A 27,251-nucleotide genomic window follows, 5' to 3' on the forward strand; every position below is an offset into this window, starting at 1 on the left:
ACAATATCCATGAAGTCTACTAAAAATTGTGCTGGTCTGCTTCATTCCTGAAGGAATTTCTAATTATAGTATGAAATAATCAGAAATTGTAGTTTCTGTGAGTACTGTTTGACCTGCATGAAAATTGGATGTGCAATTTTGTAGGAGGGAGGCTGTAAGTTCAAAAAAAGATAATAAAAGTACCTAGCAGCAGTTTTGGCTGCTTGGACATGAGCCAGCTGTACTCTGTTCCTAAATCTGTTCAGGGTCAGGAATTGAGGGGGCTTGACCAATCCACAGCCCATCTTGTAAAACTACAGCCTGAAGCAAACACTTTAAAGAAAGCTTGACACTTTCTAAAGGTTATAACGAGTAAGAAAACCATCAAATTACTCCTCTTTTATTGTTATGGTTGTCTTTTTTTATAAAAACACTTAAATCCATGTAGTCCTAAGGCATCTAATAAAAATGAACACTTGTAAGGTTTTGTGGGTTTTTGATCCTTCATCAGAGTTATATACAATATTCTCCCAAGTACAACAAAAAATGTTTTTGTCTTATTAAACAGCTGATAGAACTTTTAAAAAAAGAAAGTGCTTCACACAAGTTTTGAAAGCTTTCAATTCAAAATGGGTGAACTATAAATGTCCCTTGGAAGATGTAAAAATGATGGATAAGGTTTAACTGTTAGTGATATCATTTGAGAACATTTTTATCATGTAATTGTCATTCTCAGTGTAAGTATTTATGATGTTTATTTTTTCAACAGTAGTTACATGCATGCACGTTTTTGATAGCTTCCAGATACACTCTTATAATTTGGGAATAAATTGGAGGAGTGTTGTTCACTTAGAACTTTGGTTTTATCCTCTGAATTATTCACAGCAAAGGGTTTGCTTAAAATGGAATTTAATGCCATTTTCTTACAATTTTGAGCAAGATTTTTGCTAATAATACATAATTTTCATAGCATTTGTTGCTTAATGGCATAGATGGTTGAAGTTTATACCTTTTTAAAAGCTCCAAGTCAATCTCATTTGGTTTTATCACTGAAGGGGAATTTGGAGGATTTATTTTCCTTCAGTACTTATAAATGGTACCAGAAAAAAAACCCCAACATTGTAACTGTGCAGAACTATTTGTTAAAGCAGAACTGGGCTGGGAATTATTAAAAATATTTTAATAATCTTTAAAGTTATCTCTTTTTTTATTTTTACCAAAAGTCATGTGAAATCTTTAGGTTTCTCCATCTGTATTCTACCAGTATATACCAGAGGAGCAAAAGCTACAGACCTTTTCTTTAGTTCCCTGTGAGCTAAATTTTAATTTTAAATGTTTATTCAGTATTTTATATGTGAAATTCATATGAGTGCTGAGGCACATATTTAGAACCTGCAAGAATCTCTTGAAATGCTTGGGAGTAGCCTCCTGTGGAAAGAAGTGTGCTTCACTCCACACATATGCCTGTAAACTATCTGCTAATCAAGGAAGTCAGTTTTGACCCTAAAACCCTATAAAAGATGTCAATGTCAAAAAACCTATTTTGAATCTCTTGGGACATATTTTGCTCTTTTCTTTCTTTTGATAAATACTGGGACTGTGAATCAAATATTGTACTAAATGATGCAGTATCTTCAAAACTGTTTTGCATCAATTGTTGAAGTGTTGTAAATATCCTTGAATCAGAAACTTGGAACCCTTATTCATATGGGGCTTCAGAAAGAATTGCATTTTTAAAGATGCAGTATATTTTACAGCCAAAAAAATTGTGTTATCTTCTTCACTTGGGAAAGAGAAAGAGCCTCCATTTGTTCTTTCAGTGTGTCAGGAAAGGTATTGCTTCATCCAGAGGTGGCATCTTTTTAGTTTCATGGCAAATAATAGTTGTTCATGGGATTGCAATTCAGTAGAATTTTACTTAAACCCCAGTATTAAGAGAATGATCCTTTTGAGGCCTTCTTTTATTTTTTATTAGAGAGATCCATGGCCTTTTTTTCCCCAAGCTGTGACTGTTTCCTAAGGTTCTAACCAATTTTTGAGGTGTGAGTCACTTCAAGAGTACTTGAACTTTTCCAACAATTAAGATTGCAAGATTTAAACTGTAGTGAGGTTGAACTTAAAAACAGCATAAATTTGCACATAATATATCAATGCACAGTTTTGGGAGTATTTTGGGCATTGGGAGTATTCTTGCTTATGACATGCATCAAAAAGCTGAGTATTTTTCTTGCAGGAAGTTGTGACTCTTCATAGGGGAAATTTTTGTTCTTCCTTTTTTTGAGTAATGGATTTGTGAAGGACAAATTAAGGCCAGTGCTCATAAAAATTGGACTCCAAAGGGAAGCTGATTCCTGTTGGTAAAATCTAACTTTAATACCAGAATGTTTCAGGAAAATTCTCATCAATATTTAGCAACTGCAAATATGAGAAGGTAACTCTCATTTATTATCAAAAGTAATAGTTTGATTCTTGACTAAGTGCTTCTGCAAGAACAGGATCTGTAACACACCTTCCTGCTATTGTACATTTTTTGGAACATAGATGAAACATTGGACTTCAGAAATGGTCTTAAATTTTCTGGTATCTCATCAGAAATATATGTTGATTACCCATGATTCTGTTTCAATTTCTCTTATTTGGTAGGTCAGGAGGCTTCTTGGCACAGAAAATAATGATAAATGTTTCACTTTTTCCATAATAACAAAAATAATTGCTGACACAAACTTTTCAGTTGTCCTGGGAGATGTCACAAAGATTAAAGATTCAGATGTTTTGAGCTGAATATTTAAGATGTCCCAAAGATTCTGAGTCATTAACTATGATTATCTCTATCATTGACTACAATGGATTCTTGAAACACTTTTGCATCTCAATGAATTTCTCTTCATCTCAGTATTTTGACTTTTTTCTGTTTGTTTTTAACTAGGAAACAGAAACTAATTATGAAGACCAAATAAATAAAATTGTTATAGAGAAACAGGAACTTGAATGGCAGAAGGTAATTTTCCTGCATGCTTTTAGTGTTTTATCAGCTGAAATGCAATTTTAATATATTAATATAAATTGTGATTTGTTACAATTCCTCTTTCTAGAGCTATTTTTATTTCAGTGGTAGGATGTGCTAGCCAGTAGCTTATTATTTAGTCATTAACATCAATACATCAGCTACAACAGTAGCTTGTATTTTGATTTGGATTGTGTCCAGCTTAGAAATGTTTTTACCAAGAGATTATAATAATATTTGGCATGGCTTGGCAATCTTCAGTCAAAAGAGATGGAAATACTGAAATAAGACATTTAGCTGAATATGAGGCATGATGACACATCAGTGTAGGGGAAATTGTGCAGCAGCTTCTCTGTATTATGCTTGGCTTTGGCAAGTGCAAATGTCAGTGCAGCAAGCAGCTTCACTTGCAATCTTTTGGAGATGGTAATTTTCCCAAAAAGTTATTTTGAACACTGACTTGTATGTTATCCATACTCAGAAGTACTTTGTCAGCTTTTAAATGTTGAGAATGAAGTATTCAGTGACATAAGTCCAACATTCTTCTCAGAGTTAGGGCTGCTGAGGTTATGCTTTGCTAGGAAATGCATTCCCTTCTTTAATACAATCAAACCTATGACCCCTGTCACTAGGGCACAAGATAAAAGGCTTCACTCCTTATATTTTACGACCCCAGAAAAAACAATAATTTCAGCTCTATCCTTGATCTTGGAATATTTAACATCTTAGTTGTAAAGGAAGGCTATTTCATCTTGGAGTTCATCCTAACCATCTTAAATTAATAATCCTAACTCTGTGCTTTTCTTTCTTGAAAGATATATATGTACACACAGAAACAGGAAACATTTTATATTTGTAAAAGCAAGAGTGCTTTCAATTTGTAACCCTTCTTTGCTTTTCTTAACCTAGCATTGCAGTGCTTAATATTCTGGGTTCAAAAGGGAGGTTTTTCACTCATTCTAAGACCTTAACAGCAATTTAATTTACCACTCATAAAAAGATGGGACTTACAGGTAGTGAGGTGAACTCTGTTCCTGTACTTTGCACTTAGCATTGGCACATGGCAAAGCTGATGTAAACAGTGAGTGGTAGATTTTGGGAACTTCATGTGAGCAAATATTCTGGAACTTCAAAGGAACAAACTAATAGGAATTTCCAGTCCTGGAGACTCCAGTAAGATGAAAATTCTAAGTATGACATTTAAATTGAGTTTGTGACCTGATTGTTTCTGAATGCAGAATCATATTGACTACAGCAGTAGTTCAATAAGTAGACATCTTCCTCTGGTTTGTCAAAGGATCTGTTTTACCATTTCCTTAATAGATTTCCCTTTCAGTCAACATTTCTGTCATTCATTTTATTTTAACTTAAATTTTACAAACTAGTTTGAAATAAAGACATTATTTCAGCTAAGTCATATTAGAATATTGCAGTTTGTCTACATTTTATAAATATATTGCTGCAGCTCCTGAAAAAAATACATTCAAGCAGGGAAACCAGAATAAGTAGAGAATACATTCCTTTAAATCTAGTGAGTATACTCATACTTGTATAACATCACAATATCAAAGCTGATTTTGTTCATATTTAAAAAAAAAAAAAACCTGCTTTTTTCTTCAGTCTCCCTGCACTACACATTCATGACATATGCGGAAAATTTCTTCCAAGCCTGAATTTCTGACAGAGACAATATAATGATTTTATCTGATAATCTTGTGTGTGAGGCTTGTTAGAGAATGAATATTTGTAGACACTCCCCTGTGTTTTTGAAAGTAAAATACCTCACTTGAATATACAGTACAAGAAAGCAGTATGTTATAAAGAGTTCAGCATATGGGTTTCTTTTTCATTACATCTATGATAAAGTTGTATAAAGGATGATTGTTTAATGAAACCAGACTGATAATCTTCATAATTTATTCCATGGTATTGGCTTGAATTCCTGTATTTTATAGTGCCATCTTAATCTGGCAGTGCTGTGGGTATAAAATTTTATTCCTGTGGTGAGTAGGAATACTGCAGTGGGAACAGTTGATTTGCTGTCCCTGCACTACTGCACTTCACATGCTTGTCACCTCCTGAAGAACCTGTCCTTGGTCACAGGGCTAAGGGACAACCTGAGGAAAACCTTTCTCCAGACTTTTATGTGGTTCTGAATATTCATTTTTGTGCATTGTTTGTTACACACAAATCAAAACTTTCTCTACTCATCTTATGGTGAGTTAATAATTAAATGGATGTGGAACACCTTATGTCCATGGATTCTGGTCTCCTATCTAAAGGCAACAGCTCTCACTTGTACAATGTGAAAGCAACACCATCTTGCTGGAGAAAACAGCAATTTTGGAAAGGAAATAATGTTTAAAAAGTCTCAATTTCTATTAAGGCAGAAGAAGAAATTTGACTCCTTGTGTGTGAAACAGATTTTCAACTTATTTTCTCCCATTCATTCTTTTGAAGAGTCTCAATTTCTATTTATTTTTGTGTAGTCATTACTGGATTGTTTCCTGCTTCACACTAATATTTTTTAGCTAAACACCCGTCTATATTTTGAGATAGCTGTTCAAGGACAGAGCCTCTTAATTACCTTTACCTAATATATTTCAGTGTTTGGAGCTGAAAAAACCTGGTCTTCCATACATGCCTTCCATGGTAAAGGTGAAGTATCTTATAGAGAAGCAGATGCTTAAAGATGTTGGAGATTTCCAACTTGTAGAGTGTAGTATTAGCCTATGAGATTATGAGATGAAATAATAGCACAGAAAAAGTTCATCTTCACTCATTTTTTTGTTTTTATGGGTGAGAATAAAGCCAGGCAGGAAGGTGATAGAAATCTCATACTATTGCATTACACTTTTCTGCCCTCCTTCAGCTCTTTCAGGTAGCTTGATAAATTAATAAAATTTAACTGTAAACAGAATAACAGATAGTTATTTTCCAGTGGGATTCTATTTTTAATGGGTAATAAAATTCTATTGTAACTACCTGGGCCAGTGTAATTGTGCTGTCTGAAGATGGCAGTGGATGTGGATTGTGTCTGCAGGCTGATGGGATGGAGCTGCTTACAGAAGGTCTGTATTCCAGAGGGGAGAATTGTTACCTGTTGAGAATTAAAGAGAAGCTGCTACCAAAAAGACAATTACCAGTTAAAATTGTGTCTTTTTAGTCTTCTGGGTTTTTTAGTCAGTTGTGCCTTTCTAAAAATATTTAACAATAGGTCAGCCTTTTCTTGAAATACTTTATATATGATTTGCTCTAAGATAGTACTTAACTCACACTGTTGTTATTTCACACGAGCAGGAAACTCTGCAGCATCAGACTGACACACTGCAACAACAAAACAAAGAAGCTATGGCAGCTTTTAAAAAACAGGTAACAAAATAAAGCCTTTGGCTTTGACTGGGGATTTTAAAACATGATGGCATCATAGCAAGTTATCAGTTGGCATGAAAATATGTTTCTATTGCATATAAATTGTTAGAATATACAAAAAAAAAAAAAAAAAAATCATGTCCTTTCTTCAGGCCATAGCATTATGTATATTGTATTTTGGCAGTTCTTTCCAGATGCTGTTCCTCCTGGAACTTTTAATTTTAATATTTCAAAATCTCCTAGAGAAGATAATGCTTCTTCTAACACTTCTCTTATTGTTTTGCTTTGTTTGGTTTTCAACCCCTAATTTAGCATGAACTCTGCAAGGGTGGATTCATTAACCATGGTGAAAGAACTGCCACACAAATTACCCTGCCCAACATTTGAAAGTGTTTCACTCTTGCATTTTATTCTCCATATTGCAGTGAGCAGACACAAGTGCTGAGAGGCCTTGCAGAGAGTGTTCATAGGAATTGAAACTGTTGCCCTTGGTGATGAAGAATTTATCATTAATGCTGCATCACCATCATGTCACACAAAAAAGGAACTGGCAAGAAATTAGGTTTCTTCCTCGAAAAAATAATTTGAGATTCACAAACTTCTCCTTGTAACTTTATAGTTCCTATAGTTAAAAAAAGCAGGAATTATACTATGCAGGTTAATATAACTATATTGTCTCGTTAAATTGCATGAATAAAATTATTGCCATGTGCTGTTCTGAGCTTGTTGTTTATTTTGGTTTTTGTTTTTTTTTATGTGACTGACAACCAAGTTACAGGCAAGGATGTTTGCCATGGAAGAAGAAAAGGTACCCTACAATTACTTGTTGTTTGTCATCCAAAGAAGAGCATAAGCAAATGATAATGATATAAAGCTTACCAAACATGTCCTAAGTATAAATTAAGTATATTCCAATTACATTGTGTTTCTTGCTATGGCCTTTCCAAAAGAAATGTCTTTGTAACTTTGTTATTTCTGTTTTTTTGTTCATAGACTGTAGAACTTGTGAAGTGTCACTGCTTACACTAAAAATCAGTTGAGGAAAGAGTGCTCCTTGACAGTTCCATATTGCAGCTATACAAAATATACTTTATTCTAGAGGGTTAGGATAAATTGGGATAATTTGCCTTTACAAGTAGTACTGAAAAATAACATTTCTAACATTTCTGCCTTAGAGAAATCCCCTAATAGGGATTTTACTGATTTAGCTGAGCTGGTTTCCTAAGGTACTTAACCAAAATTGAAATAAGAAATTTATGTGGATTTTGTTACCTACATAAGTTTTTATGCCAGGCTGAATGCCCAGTTCCTCCTCTGAATAAAGGATTTACCTTTGGTGTACAATGAACCTGTTTCAAACAGTGAAGTCAGTGAATGTCTGTGTGTAGCCTCTGTTATTTCATTTAAATTTCCCAGTGGTTTAGAGCAGATGAATATGCTGGATGTGGCATAAGAACTGGCAAACTGGTTAAATGGCTTGAAAGTACATCAAAAGAAAGTTTATTGTTTGCTGCATTGATACTTACTGCTATTTATTTTATATTGTCTGATTGAGTAATTTTTTTCAATTAGGAGTTTGGAATTTTTTCTTGTTAAGACAATTCATTTGTCCACACATACCCACTTACTAGTCTCTGATTTGTCATTGATTTTCAATGACAGATTCAGAATTAAATTGTATTCTAATTAATTTTTCCTTCTAACTATTTCCATTGAATTGAATAGTACTTTCAGTACTTTGTACCCAAGTAACTGTGAGAATAAATTAAGCTTAAGACAGAGTTGAAAGACCAATTTTTGCACCAGTTTAGATTATGTGTACTGTGAGTGATCAGGGTGGTTTTGGAAGATTGCACAGCCAGCACTATGCTGGAAATGACTGGAATGTGCAGGGGTGGTTGAACAGATGTATTTGTGTTTTCTGGAATATTCTCTGGTAGTGGATTCTGGTCTGCATTGGATTGACTGCAGCCAGTGAATCTTACCATGTTTAGTTCTACTGAAGTCTTTTGACTTTCTCATGTGCAAATCCTATATGTTTGTCTATACATGCATTCACATACACATTTATATATATATATATATATATGTATAAATGTGCCTGCATGTATTTAGTGATTCTAGCAAGAGCAGATTACAGTTCACTCTTTGTGGACTGGGAAAACTGAGCAGGTTGTTTCTATGAAAATCCTGCTACTACAGATAAGAAACTGGATTTACCTGACACCTTTTGTTTTAAAATTTAGTATCTTTGTCCTAAATAATGTATTAGCTCTGCCTTTGTCAGGCTCGTCTCTCTGAGAACAGACAATTTTAAGACTAGATGAATACAGTCATAAGTGGTGAAAATACACTATTGTGTTTTCACTTTTCTTTTTATAGCAGTGTATATCTACATTTTAAAATTATTTAGCTGAATTATTCACTAGTGAATTGTGAATAGCAGAGTAACACTTGATTTTTGTAACATTCTTTTTGGTAAATTCTTATTGTAAATGCATTTATTCTGCCCAAAATCTGAAGTACAGCTTTTGTTGAAAGGGAAAATACCAACTTGCTGTAGAAACAAAGGAAAAAGAAATTGATGGACTGAAAGAAACATTAAAAGCATTACAGGTAACTGTTGCTTTTTTAAAATAACATTTCTTGGAATGCAAGAATTTTGGGTTTAGGATTTTTACTAGCAAGAAATGTTCTGGTTTTAAGAGGGCCTTTAAGCCTTATTGTTTAGTATTTCTAGTACAGCTCACTTTGTAACACTGAGTTTCTGTTCCAGTCTTCAAGACTATAAGTTAACCTTCCAGCTAATGTTCTTTTCCTCCAGCAGAAGAAGGGAAAGTCCAAACAGGGTGTGAAATGTGCTTTCTTTTCATTTCCACAGCCTTCCTCTTTCTTCACATTCTTGTTTTCTTACCTGAGATCCCTGGTTTTGGGCTTCTAAACAGAACTAAATATTCCCCTGGGCCTCCAATTTGCAGGGCTCCCTGTGTTTTTTGGTGTTTTCCTCTGTTCCACTGAGAAGTTTCTGCATTTACACATTTGCATTGTAATGCATTACCAGGAACTAATTATTTTTCAACCCAAAACTGAGTGGAATAATAATTCTATTGAAAACAAAATGGATTATTACTATGATTTTGAAACTTTGTTGGTTCTTACTAACATTCTCTTATAATGGAAGGCATTTACTTGGTAGCAGACTGCTTAATCACTTAGTTAACATGGAATATCTTTAAGGAGCAAAAGAAATTGATTCTCATGGCTGACCTCAGAAACAGCTGTAAGGAGTTTGTTGCCTTGCTCAGACCTTGGCAGAGCACAGATGATGTAGAAAATCCATCCCTCCATGGTTGGCTGAGCATAATATGTGGATAACAAGAGTAATGAAAGATCCCACTGGCATTTCTTTTGTAAGATAACCCCCAAATTTAAAAGAAAATTATCTTAAATGTTGAATGTTCAAAGACCAAGCATTTGTGTCAAGTACAGTTCAGATCTAGAAAATTCTGCTGTGGCTTGAGGAAGCAGGAGGTGACAATGGACATGTAGTCCCAGGAAAATTGTTTGGAAATGATCCTAATGCAAGAATGAAGAATTTTCAATTAAATTCTGTATTCTTCTCTGTACAGTCAGAACCCTACCTTAAAATGGTTGTTCTCTAGGCTTTTTCCTAGAAATAATATTTTCCTTATAATATTTGTACATTCTTGGTTCTTTAACATTGCTCTGTTTTTCCCTCTTAATTATTATGCAAATCAAAATACTCTGTCAGTGGGGTATTAAATAGTGTTAATATCTTCTAATGTCAGCCTTATATTATTAAAGCATGTGAGATTGGTACCTTATATCTTTATATGCTACCATTTAGAATATCTAATAAGATGGTTTTGGTTTTTTTCCCAACAGGGGACACACTTCTATTCCTGTAGTTGAGGGAATACTTTCATTTCTACCTCTGTCTTCTTCTCTGTTTATTTCTAAGGATCTACAGACTGTGGTCCATTTGCATGTTATTTTTATGATGCCTGTCAGAAAACACAAGGATTTATGCACTTTTTCAAAACTTCTCTAGTAATAAATCAGTGTAAAGTGGTTTTTACATAACTTAAGTATTGAAGTAACATTATGAAGTAAAGTGAATCTAATAATAAATGAAATTGTGCCATCATTAATTCAAAATATTAATTTACTGTATTGGATGGGTTAATAACAAATGCAATTAAATCCTAGGTATAACAAGACTCAATTATGCAGGTTGTTGTCAGAAAAAATGTAAATACCATTTAATGAATAACTCTCTGTTGTTTTACAGATTTCAAAATACACTTTACAAAAGAAACTGAATGAAATGGTAAGAAAATAATAAAAGTAAAAAAAAGTAAAAAATGAAGGAAGTGCTTTAATGAAAAGAGTATGCTTAGGGTATAATCCACTGTTAGCTGACTTTAATTCTTAAATCATATATGATAATTATTAGAAATAACACAAAGAGGTATCAGCTTCATATCTGACAATCTTACAAATGCAATGTTTTTAGACTTTTAGTGTAGTAACTACTGTTCATCATGTGGTATTTTTTCCTCACTGAATTAAAGTAGAATTGGTACATATGTTCTTTTTATAGATTAGATTAAAGATTTTTTAATAGAATGTCATTTAAACAATTTTATTACTCTGATAGGATCTAGCATAATAATCTCAAAAAGTAATAGAGAATTCCTAGCAGTTCTTGGTTTTAAGAAAAACTGGTGGTTTTCCTCTCACTCTTTTTTACTCCTCAGAATTAGTTCTTAACATCAGTTTCCCTGCACAGTTTAGATTTCATCCAGTACAGCTTTACTCCCTTTGACACAGGGAATAAATTTACCCAGAGTGACAGCATGGTGGCTCTGAACCCTGTTGTCTGTTTTAGGAAGTGAAAGAGTGAGCTACAGAAACATTGCTAGGCTTGATTGAATAAATGCTGTGAAAATTCTGCTGCTGCTCAACTGGAAAGAATAAAGATAATATTGTCAGACCATTACAAACTGTGATTTTAATTAAGAAGCTCAAAAAACTAGAGTCCAGTTTAGCTTTAAGTACCATGACATTTGTACTGAAAGTCATCTTCAACGCTACAGTGGTTTTACACAAAATATGGTGAAATTGAATAATGTGCCCTCTGACCCGGGAGATAAGGCTACAAGTTAAAGATCAAAGGCAACATAAAATGTGTTTTGTCTTAACTTCACTTTTAACTTGTATTTATTCCTAAAATGCAGCTGATTTAAAAATGTGTTGAAAATATACAGAATAATTGGACTTACATTTAGGTCATTTCACATATTATCTTTCTTTCATAACATACAAGCTCAGTCTTCCACATGAATGAGAATATTCAAAGGACAACACCTTTTCTGTAGGATGGAAATGCATCTATGCTGCTTAAACAAATGTATTTGTTATGTTTATAAACTTTTCATTATTTGATCATTTGAATATTTTGAAAGCATTTGCTTTGATACAGAGTATGGTAATCTAAAATGCTATTGAGTGAGGGCAAGATGCTAGAAATCCTCTTTTGCATGGAGCACTAAACAGAACATGTACAGTTGGGACTTATTTAGGGAAAATGCTCTGAGATATGACATGATGAAAACAAAATACCCCACAAGGTAAATAAAGTGAATTCTTTCCTATAACCTTTTGCAGTAGTGGGCTAATGCAGTTTTAGACCAGGTCAGATTCTACCAGCTTTACTCCCTGAGTGGTTGCACTGAAATAAGTGGTATGTTCAAGGGATCAGGGTAGTAGCCACCCATGTAAATGTAGGTCATTACCAATGGCAGTGTTTTAAAATAAAATTGATGAAATTCTGAACCAATCATTTATCTGAGACCCATTTCTATTTCAGTTTAGTTAAAGGCAGATTAGATTATTCTCTGGTGTGTGTTTTGAGGGTAAGCAGATGTGCTGTTCAGTTTATATCTGGCACCTTAGAAACCCTGCCAGTCAGTGAAGGAGCTTCTGTGTGTACTGGGGACTGGGTGTGCCTTACTGATGTAGCTTTTTATTCTGTTTTTGTTCCTTTAAATCCGTTCCTTTAGAATAGTATATGCAATGTTAATACTTCACATAAACACCACGCTGTCCAGTTAAATTTATGCAAGTAGTGCTGACATAATTCTTACCACATATGCTATAATTTTGAAATAGTGGATGGTTTTGCTTCTTATTGGAAGAGAGACAAACAAATAAAGGCTTTATTTTTGGTCTTTTATGATTTATTTGTCTTTATTGGATGATTATTGGATGCAGTGTGCAGTTGTTGTGCACCTCACTGCATATGGGCAGTAGATCTCATGCAGTCAGGAGGCTGCAGGGGATGGCTACAAAGCCAGTTCACTTGATAGAATACACTTGAGTGTGGGCTCTGTATTGTATTTGTTTTCCTGCTGCTGAAATTAGGAAGTAACTGGAGGAAAATGGTCAGGTGTTGGTTTCCTGAGGGATGATAGACTAGAGAATGCCAAAACTCTCCGCATGTGGCATCTGTTCTTGTTTTTCCTTACTGTTTTTTATTGGAAACTAGATGTATGTGAAACCATTTAGTGAAGCTGCAGTGAAGTGGTCTAAGTTGATTAAACCCTACCACTCTTCAGAAAAGGGAATTTGGATCCAAATATCCCACATCATTCCCAGCAGACAGTCACCTGAACTGTGCCCAGGATCAAGTCCTACTGGGCACAGAGCAAAATGTCTCAGGGATGTTTTAACAACAGTACAGGCATTTCCTGAGAACTTCCCTGCCACCATTTAGTTTTCTAATACAGATGTCGTCATCAAATTAATGAAAAAGTAATTACTGCAAAATGTTAAATAAATTTGAGAAGTTGGTTTGTTGTTAATAATCTAAGGTAAGAATGTTGTTTTTGTTTCCTTTCTGCGTCTTTTAGGAGTTTGCCTGTAATGATCCTATGTTGTTTAAAAGCACAGTGAGGAGGCAGTGATACAATATAAATTAAACCAAATTATTATTAAGTAAAAAAACAGTGAGAGCTGGAGGAACTGTTGTGAAAAAAATTCCTATTTCGAAAACCTGCAGTTGGTAGCCCTTTGCATAATTTTCATGTGATCCTGCCTTAGGTCTCCATGCCATTGCATCTCCTTTGTTTCTCTGACACTTTCACCTCCCAATTACCACCTTCTGCTTCACTGAGTACCTCTGACTAGTGACTCCATTTCCAGAATATCTCTGAGATATGAGCAATTCCCTTTGTGTTTCTCCAGTCACCCACTTGACCCTGAGCTATTTCTCGGGTCTAGTTCCACCAAGAAATCATTGTGCCTCAACAAGCCATATGGCCACAATCAATTCCACTCCCCATCCCAGCTTATCTTTATTACTGGTGGAGGGCAGGGCAATAATTCCTGTTCTTGCACTATCAGACTTAAGGAAGAAGAACCAAGATTCTCTGGGTCTCACTCCAACTCCAGGGTCATCCACTCCCTATCCTGCAGTGTCTCCTGGTGTTTCTTGATTGTCTTCTGTGGAAGAATGGTTTACAACATTTTCTCTGTGAGGAGACGAATCACATACTCGGGCTTTTATTTCTCTGCCCATTAAGCCTGGAGGGCAGCCTGCCATCAAAAATCATATTTAGGCAAGTGTTAAGCTCTTAATAAAACTCTTGCAGATAGAGCAGGCCAGCTCCTTTTTTCCCTGGAAAGAGCCCTGTGAAGTAGCAAAGCATATTTCAACTTTTTGACAGAGGAGAAGGGACTAACACTATCTTGCTGACTAAAGAAAGGAATTGGGATGACACTAAGAAAAAATACATATTAAAAACTGCAAAACCCCTCAGATCTTGCCACAAATTAGGGCTGTCTCCCTGTTCATTGATTTCTTAGAATAAATATACCTGAGGGAACTACCAGGAAAAACAAAGAAAATCTTTCCTTTTAATTATTTTTTGTTTTAAAATTCCCCTCCTATCATTAGTTAAGCACAGATCTTCAACAGTTAATTTATGAATAGGAAAAAGAGAAAGTATAAGAACATTCCTTGCAGTGATTTCTGTAAGTGGTGGTGTTTCTTTACCAGTGCTTCCATTATGACTTTCCATTTGCCCATAGTGTGTTTAATTTCATACCTTATAAAACATGAGAAATTTGTATTGTATATCCTGTTTTGCTAGTCTTATGGTGGTCATTTCTTTTGATTACTATCAGCTTTTATTATCCTCTGATGCCTGGACATGTATTGCATTTGTTACTGTGTGGAAATGGAGCCTTGCCAAAGCCAAACAGACTGGGCCAGATGCATCCTGGTGTAACTTGAATTTACACACAGGAATGAATTTGGCTCAGTTCCTTTTAATTGCTGTGTTGCTCTACTGTAGATTGGAAATAGATTAGATACCAAAACAAATGGTTATCCTTTCTGAGGAATTAATTTAACCCATTTTCTTCAGAGAAAATTAGTTTTAAAATTCACCAAATAGTACCTACAAAACAGTCAACAAAAATACAGTATAAAGAGCACAAAAATCTTAGTGTTACAAGGGTAACAAGTAGCTTTAAAAAAATGTGTCACTGAACAGTTTCTACAAAATGAGAGAAATTGGTAAAATTTATTAAATATATTGTACTTAATTACCATGTGAGTTTTCTTTGTGCTATTACTTAGGCCAACATGTGAATGGAAGTAAAATGAAGTGTTAGATGCTTATAAAAGTAGTTAGATACTTCCCCTACAGATACACAAAGTGATTCCATCATATTTCATGATACTAGAACTGCTAATTGATACTGCAGAGTTAAGAATTACTTATTGAAAGGTTATTTATATTTGTCTGGGAAGCATGGGGTATTAATTTGCATTAGTCTCACTAATCTGAATCAAAGTCACCACTTTGAAGTAGTTGATGCACTTCTGATTTTTAGCAGGTGTGTTGAAATTCCCTTATTTAGGTGTGTCAAATACCCAAAGTCCCTCCTAATTGCCCTTGGCTGTGTCATTTTTTACAAGCCCAGAACTGGAGTGGATGAAGCTGTCAGGAGTCTCTTGAGATGGCTCAGAGCAGGGTCAGTGGAGCCAGTGTCACAGAGCCATGTCTTGGTTTTAAGTGTCTCCATGGATAGATTCTGTAGCCTGCCTGTGCAACCTATTCCAGTCTTTGCCCACCCTTACAACAAATTTCTTTCCCCTCAAGTTTAAGTTAAATTTCCTGTCTTTCACTTTGTGTCTGTGAGCACCACTAAAAAGAGTCTGACTGATTTCTTAATTCCTTTTACACACACACCTCCCCTGGTATATAGACATTTATCAGCTCCTCTCCAGGCTGAACTGTCACAGGTCCCTCAGCCTCTCCTCAAATGTCAGGTGCTCAAATCCTTTGAGTATCATGATGACTCTGTCTCTCTTCCTGCTATTTGGAAATGGGAAAGATCATTAGATAAGAAATAGACAACTGAAACATTCTGGGAATGATTTTGGATTTATGCTATTATACTAAAAGCACTTGCAGAGCTACTTACTGTCATTAAATGGGTGCTTCATTTTTGTTCCTAACAGGATCAAAAGTTGCAGATGCACTTAACAGCAAAAGAGGAGCATCATAAGAAGCTGAATGAAGTTGAGAGGTGCTATGCTACTATTGCATCTCGGTTTGGAGTTGTAAAATGTGTTCATGGCAAACTAGAGCACAGTGGTATGTATGCCTTAAATGTCCTCCAGCACTTGGGTTTGCAGGGCTCTCACAGCACTGAGTTGGAGACACTTGAAAACTCAGAAAAATAGCAGCTCCCCTATGGCAAGCATCAGATATCTTGGTAGGTTCCTCAGTGCTCTTTGCTGATCCACTGCTACTGTCATGTGTGTGACCACACAGGAAAGTATACTGAAGAACTATCAATAACAAAAAACCAACCCTAAAACACAAAAAAACCCTCTTCATTTACTGAATCTTACCAAAATTTTAGTTTCTTCCTGAAACTAATTTTTTTTTTCAAATCTAATTTGAATAAACTGGTAACATATTCTATGTATGTTTGTGGTATTTCAATACCTCAATTTACTTGTTGTATACTATTTTAAAAATTTTAACTGCAGCACATTACTGGCTAAGCAATGTCTGCTGATTGTACTTCAAAGCTGGAGAATGAGCACATGACTTTTGTTGAAAAATAGGAGAAAGTTTTACCAGTTTTGGCTTGCATGTTTTTCTGGGGAATTTTCCTATGTTGTATCAGAAGATAGCAGTTACATTCATCAGTATTTTAATTTTTTAAGCACATATTCAAAACTTCAAAACTGCTTATTGTGCAGTGAGGCTGTTGTCTATCATTCCCCATGGTGGACCATCTCTAGCAGAAAAGGAGAGGACATTCTGGGAGTCTACAGTTTTTGTATTCAAGTGGTTCCAGAAAACCATTGGGGAAAATAAAGAAAAAGGATTGGGGGTGAACAAAGATGAATCAGAAAATAGAAAAGGTTGAAGGGGAACCTCAGAGGATCAAAACACAAAGATTGAATAGAGCTGTCTGAAAGTACAGGAACCAGTAAATATCTTAAGCTCTTTATTGTGGAATTTCAAGCAATTTCCCAGTGCCATCTTCATCTGTATAAAGTTTAAAAAAGTTCCCTTCCCTTTCAGCAGGAGTAAAAGTTACTCCTAGAGTTTTCTGCTGTGCTATCCTCTGATGTTTTTCTGTCTTCCATGGCCTATGTGCATATAACTCTGCATCTGTTATTATTTTGTTCTGTGACCCATTGTGTTCTGTGTTTGTCTGAAAATAATTAAACTCATCAGAAAATTACAAGCAAAGCTTTAAAAAATAAAATGAAGATTAAAAGTCCTACTAAAATGACATATATTTCAGTTATAAATCAAATATTCGTTCAAATGTGAAATTATTTGTTAACATACTTTAACTTTTATTTAAAGTGCAGGAAGCCATACAGCACAATAAGAAACTAGCATCAGTGAATAAAAGACAAGAGACTGAAATAAATAATCTGAAGGAAGTAAGTACAGTGCACATTTCTGAATGGAAAATGATCCTTGTGGGTCCCTTCCAACTCAGAATATTCTGTGATTCTGTCATTCTTTGGGTCTTCAAAAGCTGCTGAGGCATTAATAGAAGTAGTGGACAAGCAGCAGAACTGTTTTTCATTCCATGACTAATGGCTAAATTACCTTCCACAGACACTTCAGTTAGAACTGGAGCAGCTCTGAGAATTTTCTGTATCCTGTGAATTTTTATTTACCTCTACAGGGTCCTCCTTGTTTCTTGCTAGTAATTAGTAACCTCTCTGCTTCCTGTGCTGTGCTGCCATCTCTTCTCCATCTGATGAGGAAGATTTTCAGTTTAGTCAGAGGTGCAGCATGAGGAGCAGATGCCATGGAAGTGAGCTGGTAGTTTTGTGACAAGGCAGCTGAGACATCAGATTATGGTGATTCTATTTACAAAGGAGTTGTCACTAAGCTCTTTTCTATTCAGAAACTCCTCTTTGCCAAGTACATGTTTGAGCTGCACTCTGGAACATAGGTAACAGTGGGAAGAATAACATTCTTTTCCCTTTGAGCTGTTTCTTAAGAGCTGACAAGAGAAAAACAAAAGGATGCTCATAAGTCAGAATTGTTCTGTAAACTCAGTATCTTTCCACACCACATCTCCTTATCTTTTTATTTCCTTCCTTTTAATTTTTTTTTCTCCTTTAGATTCTGTAAAGATTTTATGTAGGGATCAAATGCATGATTATCTCAATTTCTTGGCCTCATGTTAATCCCCAGTTTCCAGATGATTACTTTGAATTGCCATGGAATCTTTGCCAAGTTTGTGAATGTTTTTGAAAACAAAAAAGGGCAGGGGGAGAAGATAGTTTGTACATGCAGAAAAGGGACTATGACCATTTTATATTTTGGGTAATATTAATAAAAAAATTGATGTTTACCTGTTTACCTTTCTTTGCCTGAGTTACAACAGAACTTGAAAATCCTCCCTGAATCTATTGTTGTTTCTTTTCTTCTTAAGAGCATGTAACATTTATTGTTAAAGTTCTTTGGAGTATTATTGCACTAAAAGTCAGACTTAAAATTTAATTTTATCTTGAAATATAGATGTTTTGAGAATTTTTTTTATTTGTTTCTTCAGCGCTTTACTTATTTTTTGTATTTATTATATGGAGATATTCTAGCCACAGTAAAAACTAATCAGGAATTCAATTTGGATTTTTTTAGTTATATACTATAATATAAAATTCCAAATCTCAGTGTCAAAAAGTTCAGGTTTTGAGGTGATCAAAAATTTCAGAACACTTACCATCATAAAAGTAGACTGAAATCTGTAGTAACAGTAAAGCAGAACACTGGAAAAACTAATTTCTATATCACAATTAGGTCTTACAGTATTTAAAAATGCTATTTAGCTACATAATTGAAATTCAAATGTATGAAAACTATATATATTTATCAGAAATATTTGATGGATGGAAGAAAAACAAAAATATTGGAAGGTGTCAGTGGTGGTAACTTTCCTCTGTAGGAAAGCCATGTTTGTTAGGATGCTGGTAACATCATAATTCTGAAGGTCTGAGAGCAACTTTTCCTGTATATTGTGTACACTCCAACTGTGCAATTCCTTTAAAAAATGGGAAATAATTTCCTTGTGACAGAAACAGGAGTGTTCTTATAAATGCAGCATATCTTTATTGTAGTATATTGCAAATAAAAAAGTGAGATTTAGAAATATTTCAGCATCAGTAAATTGGATTTGTTGCTTTTGGTGAGAAACAGAGAAAAATTAATTACTTAATGTTCTCTGAGGGAAGTAATTTGAAAGGTAAGAAAACAAATGTTTAAGAAAAATTTACATAGTGATATTTGTGAGTAACATAAGTGTGAGAGAGAAATTGAGATTTATGTACTCCAGCAATCAAACATATTTGGTTCACTCTTTTTTTTAGCTGTACTCTTGATTCTTAAGGTCATGAAGGGTTATGAATTTTCAATAAAATACTGTTAGATAAGCAGAAAGAGGGGGCCAACTGAAACTTAATCCAGCTTCCTCAGTTCAGCAGGAAATGCCTTTATTGTAGTTATTTCTGAATTTCTTACTGATTTTTAGTATTTGGCCATCCTATTCTGAACAATCTGAACTGGGATATTTAGAAGAGTTTTGAAAAGAGATTACCAGGCTGTTTTCACTTGCTTCATGGCTGAAAGAAGTCATGATATCAACAACATAATTTGGGGCAACTTCTGAAGCTGGTTTTATCTGGCTTGGAGACTTGACTGACCTCTAACAGTTCTGACAACTTCTGGGTTTAAACTTCTTTCCTCTGTAGCCTCAGTGCTGGAATGGGAATGACTATCCATGGTACTAAAATCTTAATTTGGTTGTCAGCTCTTATCACAGCCATTACTTTCACTCAGACCTGGATGATCTCACACATTTGTTCTTAATGGGAATGTGAAGTTGGTGAATACTATTGAACATTTTCGGGTAAAAAAGAAACCAATCTCCAATTTTAATGAAATTACAAGTGTGTTATGAGGATGTTAAATATGTGCAACAGTAAACTTGAGTGAAATTGAGGTCTATTCTGCACAGCTTTTTGTCTTCTGGGGTTTCAGGAAAGAAATATTATTTAACAAGGTTGTAATTTTCTCTGGACATTGCCTGCTTCAAGTCCTAAATTGTAATGTAATGGATTGTGGCAAAATTTCCTTTCAGTAACATTTGTTTTAGGCCTTGAACATTTTGATACTCAGTGTGGTAGGATTCTTTTCAATCACTGTGAAAATGCTTGCATTGATATGTGCTCAAGAAAAAGGTTTCTGATGTGTTCTGTTTCATTCTTTTGCTTAAAAAAAACCTCTGCTGTTCAAGACCCAAAAGATTACAAGAGGGTTGCAGCAATCTAGGAAGAGAGCAAGCAGATATAGGTTTAATTTTTAATATAGGTAAAGTTTTCATAGAGTATCAGTCTTGGGAAGTGGTTACATCTGCCTGTGCTGGCTGCTTTTCCACTGCTTCTTTATGCTGGGACATGTATTTCTGTGGCCTCAAGGGAGAGTGGAATTATACTTTGTATTGAACAAAACTAGATTTGATGAAAGAAACCCAAAAACCATAAAAATACCTCAAAACCCCCCAAAAAACCTAGCCAAAAAAGCTTACACCAACTGGGAGAAGGAAAACAGGTTTAGGGACCAAGACTGGGATTTTGGGACACTCTTGACTTACACTGGCATAAAGTGTTTTTGAAGCCATGTCCCTGGGCATTGGCTGCTAGCAACAGATCAAGGGAATAGGTTTAAAGCCTTATCATTCTCTCTCAGCACATACCAGAATTGATAAAATTATTTTCCACATTCAACATATTTTATAGATTTTTGGATACTGTTTGTAATTTTACCAATGAAAGAAAGCTACATGAAAAAAAAAAGCACAAACTCTGGGGTGACATTTTATTTAATTTCAGAGTACAAGAAAATACATGTATGTATGTAGAAAATTATTTTTAAAATATTTTTTGCAGCTACAAGCCTTTTGAGTTCACTCAGCATGAAAAACTTTGCCATTATTTTTGGTTTCGTGGTTTTTTTTTTCTTTTGGGAGTTTGTGTTGGGTTCTGATTGGGTTTTTTCTTTTGTTTTTCCTGCCTATAGCATTGCATTAGCAGGTTTGAGTTATTAGCACTCACCTGCCATTACAAAGAAGAAAGTACAGTCATCTTTTCTACTTCAAGGGCTTGATTTATTTATGTGACTTGTGCTTTCCCCATGACAAAATGAGTTTTTTCTGCACACTACAAACCCGAGTTTTGGAAAACACCTGGCATCAGATCCATGGCAGGATTTGCACCTGCCTGTGTGGCACCAGCCTGTGAGCTGTGCTCTCTGTGCCATTCATCTGCTTCTGTGTGCACCTTTGCACTTGCACAGAGTTAGAGCTGCTTGCACCTTCTGCCACTTGACAGCAGGAGCTCTCCTTGCATGGTTCATTACAGAGCCTTCCAGTAAAAGCTGTACAACTGAGATACATCTTTATGGCAAAAGATGGGGGAAACCCAGCTAGCTTACAGAATAGAATAATTGTAAAGAATGCTGGCTTTCAGTTCTGTAACTAATTCTGCAAGTACACTTAGGACTTACTAGATCATTTTAGATTTATTTATGGCTAAAACACGTGAGAAATAAAGCCTCTAGCAAAAAATGATTTATTTAAAAGTACTACCTATAGTTGTATTTTCCATAAAACTTTGTGAATTTCAGCTACAACATAATCTTTCTTTCTCCTTTTGTACTGTTCTATGATTTTGTCCAGAACAGTTAAACCACTGACCTGTGATAATTCTGTCTGTGATAACCGAAATTCCAGTTTTGTGAAGAAAAGTTAAACAGACCAAACTTAGTTGTTAGATAAAACTATGAGCATTCTGAATGCTTGGTTCACCACTATGGCATCGTGGAGAATTCCTGATGCTATCTGTGAGCAGCATTCATAACCTCTGCTATTTGTCTGAGTAAACGTCAGAGCGCTCAAGGAGAGAGAGAAATTAAACAGACTACCTTGCACCAGGATGGGAGGGGAGGGGGAGAGCAGGGCACAATATTTATGGCTCCAGGAACTAGAAGTTGTAATTTAATGAGATCAAAGAGTTTGCTGTTTATTTGCTGCACTAGGAGCTCTGCATAAACTGGTTACAAAACAGATACCAAAAAAAAAAAAAAAAAAGCTGCAGGATATTTAAAAGAGGATAAAGGCTATAAAATCAAAGGCATCATGTTGTAGAACCTTCTAATATAAATTAATTTAGCATTCTCTTGAGATTAAGTAATTAATGTTTCAGGAAAAGCAAAGATCCTCCAAATTTATAGCCAGTTCCTGTTTTTACCAGATAATCATTGTTCTCCCTTTTTTCCTTCTTGTTCCCAAGAAAGTACACAGTAGTTACAATAGTAATTCCTATTGTATATATAGGTAAAGAATATTTTACCAATACCAACTCAATGTCCACTTCTGATATACCTGTTGGAAGAGAAAATAACAAAATGATTAAGTAAATACTTCAAACAGAGTAAAATTGCCATAATAACATTTTACCTGTGAAAATGAACTTTTAGTCACATGTGACAAGTTTGAAGTTTACTAAGTCAGTCTTACATTTCAGTACCTCTAATTTATTCTGTTATTTCCATACATTATTTCAAAGTTAGGGCATGACCAGAATAGTTTAAAAGATTTGTCTCTGTTTTGAATTGCAATGCCTATACTGGATGAACTATTTATACACGTTTCCTGTGTTAAGGAGCTGAAGAAAGTAACTACAGACTTGATAAGGTCCAAGGTCAACTCTCAGTACAGGGTGGGAGAAGAAAACATCAATCTTGCAGTGAAGGAAAAACAGTTTCAAGAACTGCAGCAGAAAATCAGAATGGTATTTTGGATTTTACACAAATAAAAGTTTTGGTGAATATTTTCTGTTTTTTGTTCAGCAAACATGCTGGCAGTGATCTCTGATGGATACAGATTAGGGATTCTTTTCTACTATATTGCATGTACAATATAATTAAACTATTTCCACTCTAACCTTTTTGAGAGAAATAAATGTGCTATGAATATCAGTATAATTTCATAGTAAAAAAATTAGGTAAGAAAACATTAAAAATAATGTATTATTTCTTTAAATAGCCTCACGGTTATTCACTATATCACAGTAATACAATATTGTTAAAATAGTAATTTTAAATGCCTTTTATTATTCTTCATGCTCTTTCCTTTTTTTAAGGAAACAGCAGTCAGTAAAAAAGTTCAAGAAGAAAACACTCACATTAAAGAAGAAAAGCTGGTGAGTTGTTAATGCAGCTTTGCTATTTAAAAATCACTTAAGAATATAGGTGCTGTACTTCATACTTAGGTTTCTTATTATACTAAGCTACAAAAACTAGTTAATTTCACTTGTTTACACTTCAGAGATATTTTAATACTGGCATAAGTGGTATCTTACTGCTCAGGATTTAGAAAAAGTATTACCAGAACAAAGTGCATTGTTTGACACTTTATTCCAAGTCTTACATTTTGTCTTTGAATTCAGGTGGGAGAAATTTGGCATTCCTATGAACCACTTTCCTGTATGGGGGTTCAGTATAAACAAGCAGTAAGGCTGGCATAACATGCTGGCTGTGCTGCTTTCTGGTTGCCAACAATTTATTCTAACATTACTGGTATTGCAACCAGGTAAAATGGGAAAAATGTGTCAGAAGAAATGATGTTCCATTCACACAGAACATAAACATTTAGACTATTAAGCAACACCTTTAGATTCCTGAGCGGAGTTATGACTGTCTTCTTGCTAATTCAGGTATGTTCCAGAAAAAAATTCTTTTTAAAAAAAGGCTAAGGAGTCAAGTATCAAATGTAGAAAAAAAAAAAAAAAAAAAAAAAAAAAAAATTCACTGTAATAATAACATAATGCACTGCTGTGCAGAGCAGTAAGCCTGAAAAGGGTGGTTGGGTTTTTTTACCTTTTCTTGAACAGTTGGAGGATTTTCCCTCTGCAGTTCACAGAAGGGAACAGGTCAGAGAAGTGTATCATTCTTGGTGCCAGGGAGGGACAAAGCAGTATCTTGCTGGCATGCCCACAGAGCACTCACCCAGCAGCACTCTTCCAATTTATAAAATTCTGTTTGCATTTTGAGCTTGCTTCTAAAAATAAACACACAGAAAAAAATGAGAGATGCTCAGGCCTCATTACTCTCCCAGCCCTGAAAGCACTAAAAGCATGTCTATGGAGATACATGGAGCATAATTTGTTTGCTTATTTGCTATGTGTTATCTAAGAGAAGGATTCTGGTTTGTGTCTCTCTCTTGTTCTGTGTGAATTGCTAGGGTTTGTTTGGTAGGTTAGTTTGAACTTATGGAGGGGTTTGGTAGAGTCTGGGGAGAGCTCTAATGTAGAAATGAGCTTTATTTTCCTCTGAGTGCTTGGGTTAGAAGGCAGGGATTTCTGGGTTGTGGAGCACTAACAATTCACCTCAATTAACTGAAATGTTGGTTTCAGTGGTTCTTGGACTTAGGCTAGAATACCATCTAAATTGCAACTGATTTGTACTAACCTGTATCAGAGAAGCAGTCTGGTGTATTTGAGAGAAAACTGTTCTAGATTTAAAAGATATGGCACTGCTACTGGCCTGTGGGATGGTACTGGCCAAGCCATTCCACAGCTCTGCAGTTCAGTCTTCTGGATGTAAACTTGAAGTAAAAATAAATTAGCTTCAGTGAAAAAATATTATTTATACAGCATGAAAAGGAATGAGAGTACACAAAAATATTGATTTTATTTTTATTAGCTGTATCTGTGTATCCAGTATAATCAAAACTAGAATAATTTGAAAATAGTTTGCAAGTACGTCAAAGTACTTTGTTTTAATAATATGTTCCTTTCTCAATGAGCACATTTAAGATTCCTTCCTGCCTGAAATTCTTGGTTTTTTTCTGGGCAGGTCTTCTTTAGTTACTGTTGTAAGTGATCTTAAGAGGGTGTTGATTGGCTTGTCGGGGTCATTCACTCCGGCTTTGAAACTTTGGCATTGTGTTTTGTAGTGTTCAATAGAAAATGGCTCAGTTTCCTCCAGACTGCAGCACGCTTCATGGCAGCACTCATGGCACCTTCATCAGCTCAAATCAGCTCATTTTGGGTGGCTTTTTTTTTACAACTTCCCCTTCTTGAAGTAATAATACAATCTTGAGGAAAGTACCACAAAAGTTCAGACCCTGACAGTAAAATATGATACAGCTGCACTGTATGATGCAAAGCTAATGGGTGGTAGTTCACATCTATTAGGATTTAATTCAGGACATACAGAATAATTTCATGTTAGGGTGATCCATTAATGGAATAATTTGTTTTGAATTATGATAAGATTAAATTATTCTGATTGTCCTGAACTGAAATCACAGCAGGGTTGGATTTGATGTATTTTATCCAGATTCGCACCAAAGAATGTGTAAAGATTGTGTGGATTTCCTTTTAGTTATAGGAAAATTCTCTGAAAAAGAATGTTACAGTAATTTAAAATTCTGTTAACTTCTCCAAGGTAAAAGGTTAGAAAAAATGGGTGTTGTTCTGATTTCTCCCTACAGGATTTCCCTAGTGTTGAGGCTGGAGTACCTTTTTTACAGACATGATTTTGTAAACACTGACAGAATAAAAATAAATTCATATAAAAGACATAAATTATCTAATGTTTAAACTCCAGAAACAAAATCTTACTCAATATATTCTATTCTGTTTGTATTAATAAGGAAATTCTCAGCTCTCTACAGTGTGTGCAGGAGCTGCTTCAGAGAATAACCCAAGCAAATGTTAGAATGGAAAGTGAATTAAATGCACTGAAAGAAGACTATCAGGTCAGATTTTTCGTGATTAGACAAGCTGTTACTATCTGTTATGTATTTTTAAAGTCCAGGGCTGTTAAAGACATCTGTGTGCCTTTCAGAACTTTTGACCTCACTTCCATTGCTCCCTCAGCTCCTTAACTGTCAGCACGAGCCTTGAAGCACAGGCTGTGCTTTCCCTCTTCTCTCCCTAAAGTAAATCATGATTGCCATCCTTAGCAGCCATTTCTAGAGGGCAAAACCAACAAGAACAGGGTTGCTTTCAACTACTGAAATCAAATTATCTTATGACTTGTTTCTTGTAATTTTCAAATAGGTACACATTTCTGGGCAACATTTCAAATTTGAGATCTTCATTCCTAGCTGGAGCTTGTCCTCAGTTTTATTAAAGCAGAGTCTCTAAGAAGGAGCATCTTTAGCCCTTTCTTGTTGTGTTTTCTGGTGTCATGTTTATGCTAGAGGTGGGAAGTAGTCATGCTGGAGGGTGTGGAGTCGCAGCACTCCTCAGTTCCTCTTTGTCTTGGGTTAGGGCACATTTAGGGAGGAAACTTTTGAAGTGGTCCCTTTAGAAGCAAATTTAAGCAGCCTCTCCTCCCACTAGTTCAGGAGACATAAATTTCCTTTGAGAAAAGTGGAAAAAATGGCTTATTTATCAAGCAAAGTACTCACAAACATGAAAAAAAAAATTAAACAATTAAACTTCTGAAGACATGGCAAATTCAGAAAGTCTTTCTGTAGTTCAGTCCTTTTTGTGGGTGTGTCTTGGGTTTTTTCTGTCTCTCTAATTCAAATTGAACTTCCAGTGTGGATGAATACTTTTGTTTCTAAATAAATCTTTCTATGCTAATTTGAAATTATTCACTTCCCCTAAGATTTTGCTCTTAACAGGTGTAAGTTTGCCTTCTTCACAATATAAACATAGGACTTCTGTTTTTTTTGAAACAAGTAAGGTTGAAGGTGAGCTATATTCTCCATCAGAAAGTGGCTAAAATCTCCCTAGGACTTAAAGCATCTTCAACATTTTTACAAAGGTTAACTGAACAGCCCTTTGGCTGTAGAATTGCCTAAAGTACCATGATTTTCTGTAGCTTCTGTTATTTGTATATTGGGTCCAGTGAAACAGCTGGGTTATTTGCTATTCCTACCATCCTGCTTTTTGTTAAAGTAAGAAGGTAATGTGCTTTTTATTTTTATTTCTTAAGATAATTAGAATTGCTTTGTAGATTAAAACAGAGGCTGAAGATAATTCATATATTACCTTACTGATGACTTTCATAATACAGGAACTCTTTAGTCCTGTGTGTCAGGACTATTGAACAGCAAATGTATTTTAAAGTGCTTTTTTCTGATAGCATTTCTGAGCTTTGTTTCCCCTCTCAGATAAAGTTTATTGTATGCCTTAAAACTCCAGCTAAAACAGTAAATGGTATCTGTGAATCTTCTCTTTGAAGACTGCACATAAATGTCTACAAGTATGGCTTGTTTTCTTCTTGTTAAGGTATGAATG

At 34.9% G+C, this 27,251-nt stretch overlaps 1 protein-coding gene across 1 annotated transcript in view; it reads left to right on the forward strand.

Annotated features, from left to right (window-relative positions):
• CCDC73 (coiled-coil domain containing 73) overlaps window positions 1–27,251 on the forward strand; it is an 84,857-nt gene that overhangs the window by 43,110 nt on the left and 14,496 nt on the right. The window contains exons 8-17 of the mRNA XM_056492247.1: window positions 2,906–2,977; window positions 6,284–6,355; window positions 7,128–7,163; window positions 8,897–8,971; window positions 10,668–10,706; window positions 15,912–16,047; window positions 17,284–17,363; window positions 22,656–22,784; window positions 23,136–23,195; window positions 25,652–25,756. Coding sequence (XP_056348222.1) covers window positions 2,906–2,977; window positions 6,284–6,355; window positions 7,128–7,163; window positions 8,897–8,971; window positions 10,668–10,706; window positions 15,912–16,047; window positions 17,284–17,363; window positions 22,656–22,784; window positions 23,136–23,195; window positions 25,652–25,756 — 804 coding nt within the window. The remainder of the gene's footprint in view (window positions 1–2,905; window positions 2,978–6,283; window positions 6,356–7,127; window positions 7,164–8,896; window positions 8,972–10,667; window positions 10,707–15,911; window positions 16,048–17,283; window positions 17,364–22,655; window positions 22,785–23,135; window positions 23,196–25,651; window positions 25,757–27,251) is intronic.

This window comes from Oenanthe melanoleuca, chromosome 5 (assembly GCF_029582105.1).
Source record: "Oenanthe melanoleuca isolate GR-GAL-2019-014 chromosome 5, OMel1.0, whole genome shotgun sequence".
Taxonomy (NCBI): Eukaryota; Metazoa; Chordata; class Aves; order Passeriformes; family Muscicapidae; genus Oenanthe; species Oenanthe melanoleuca.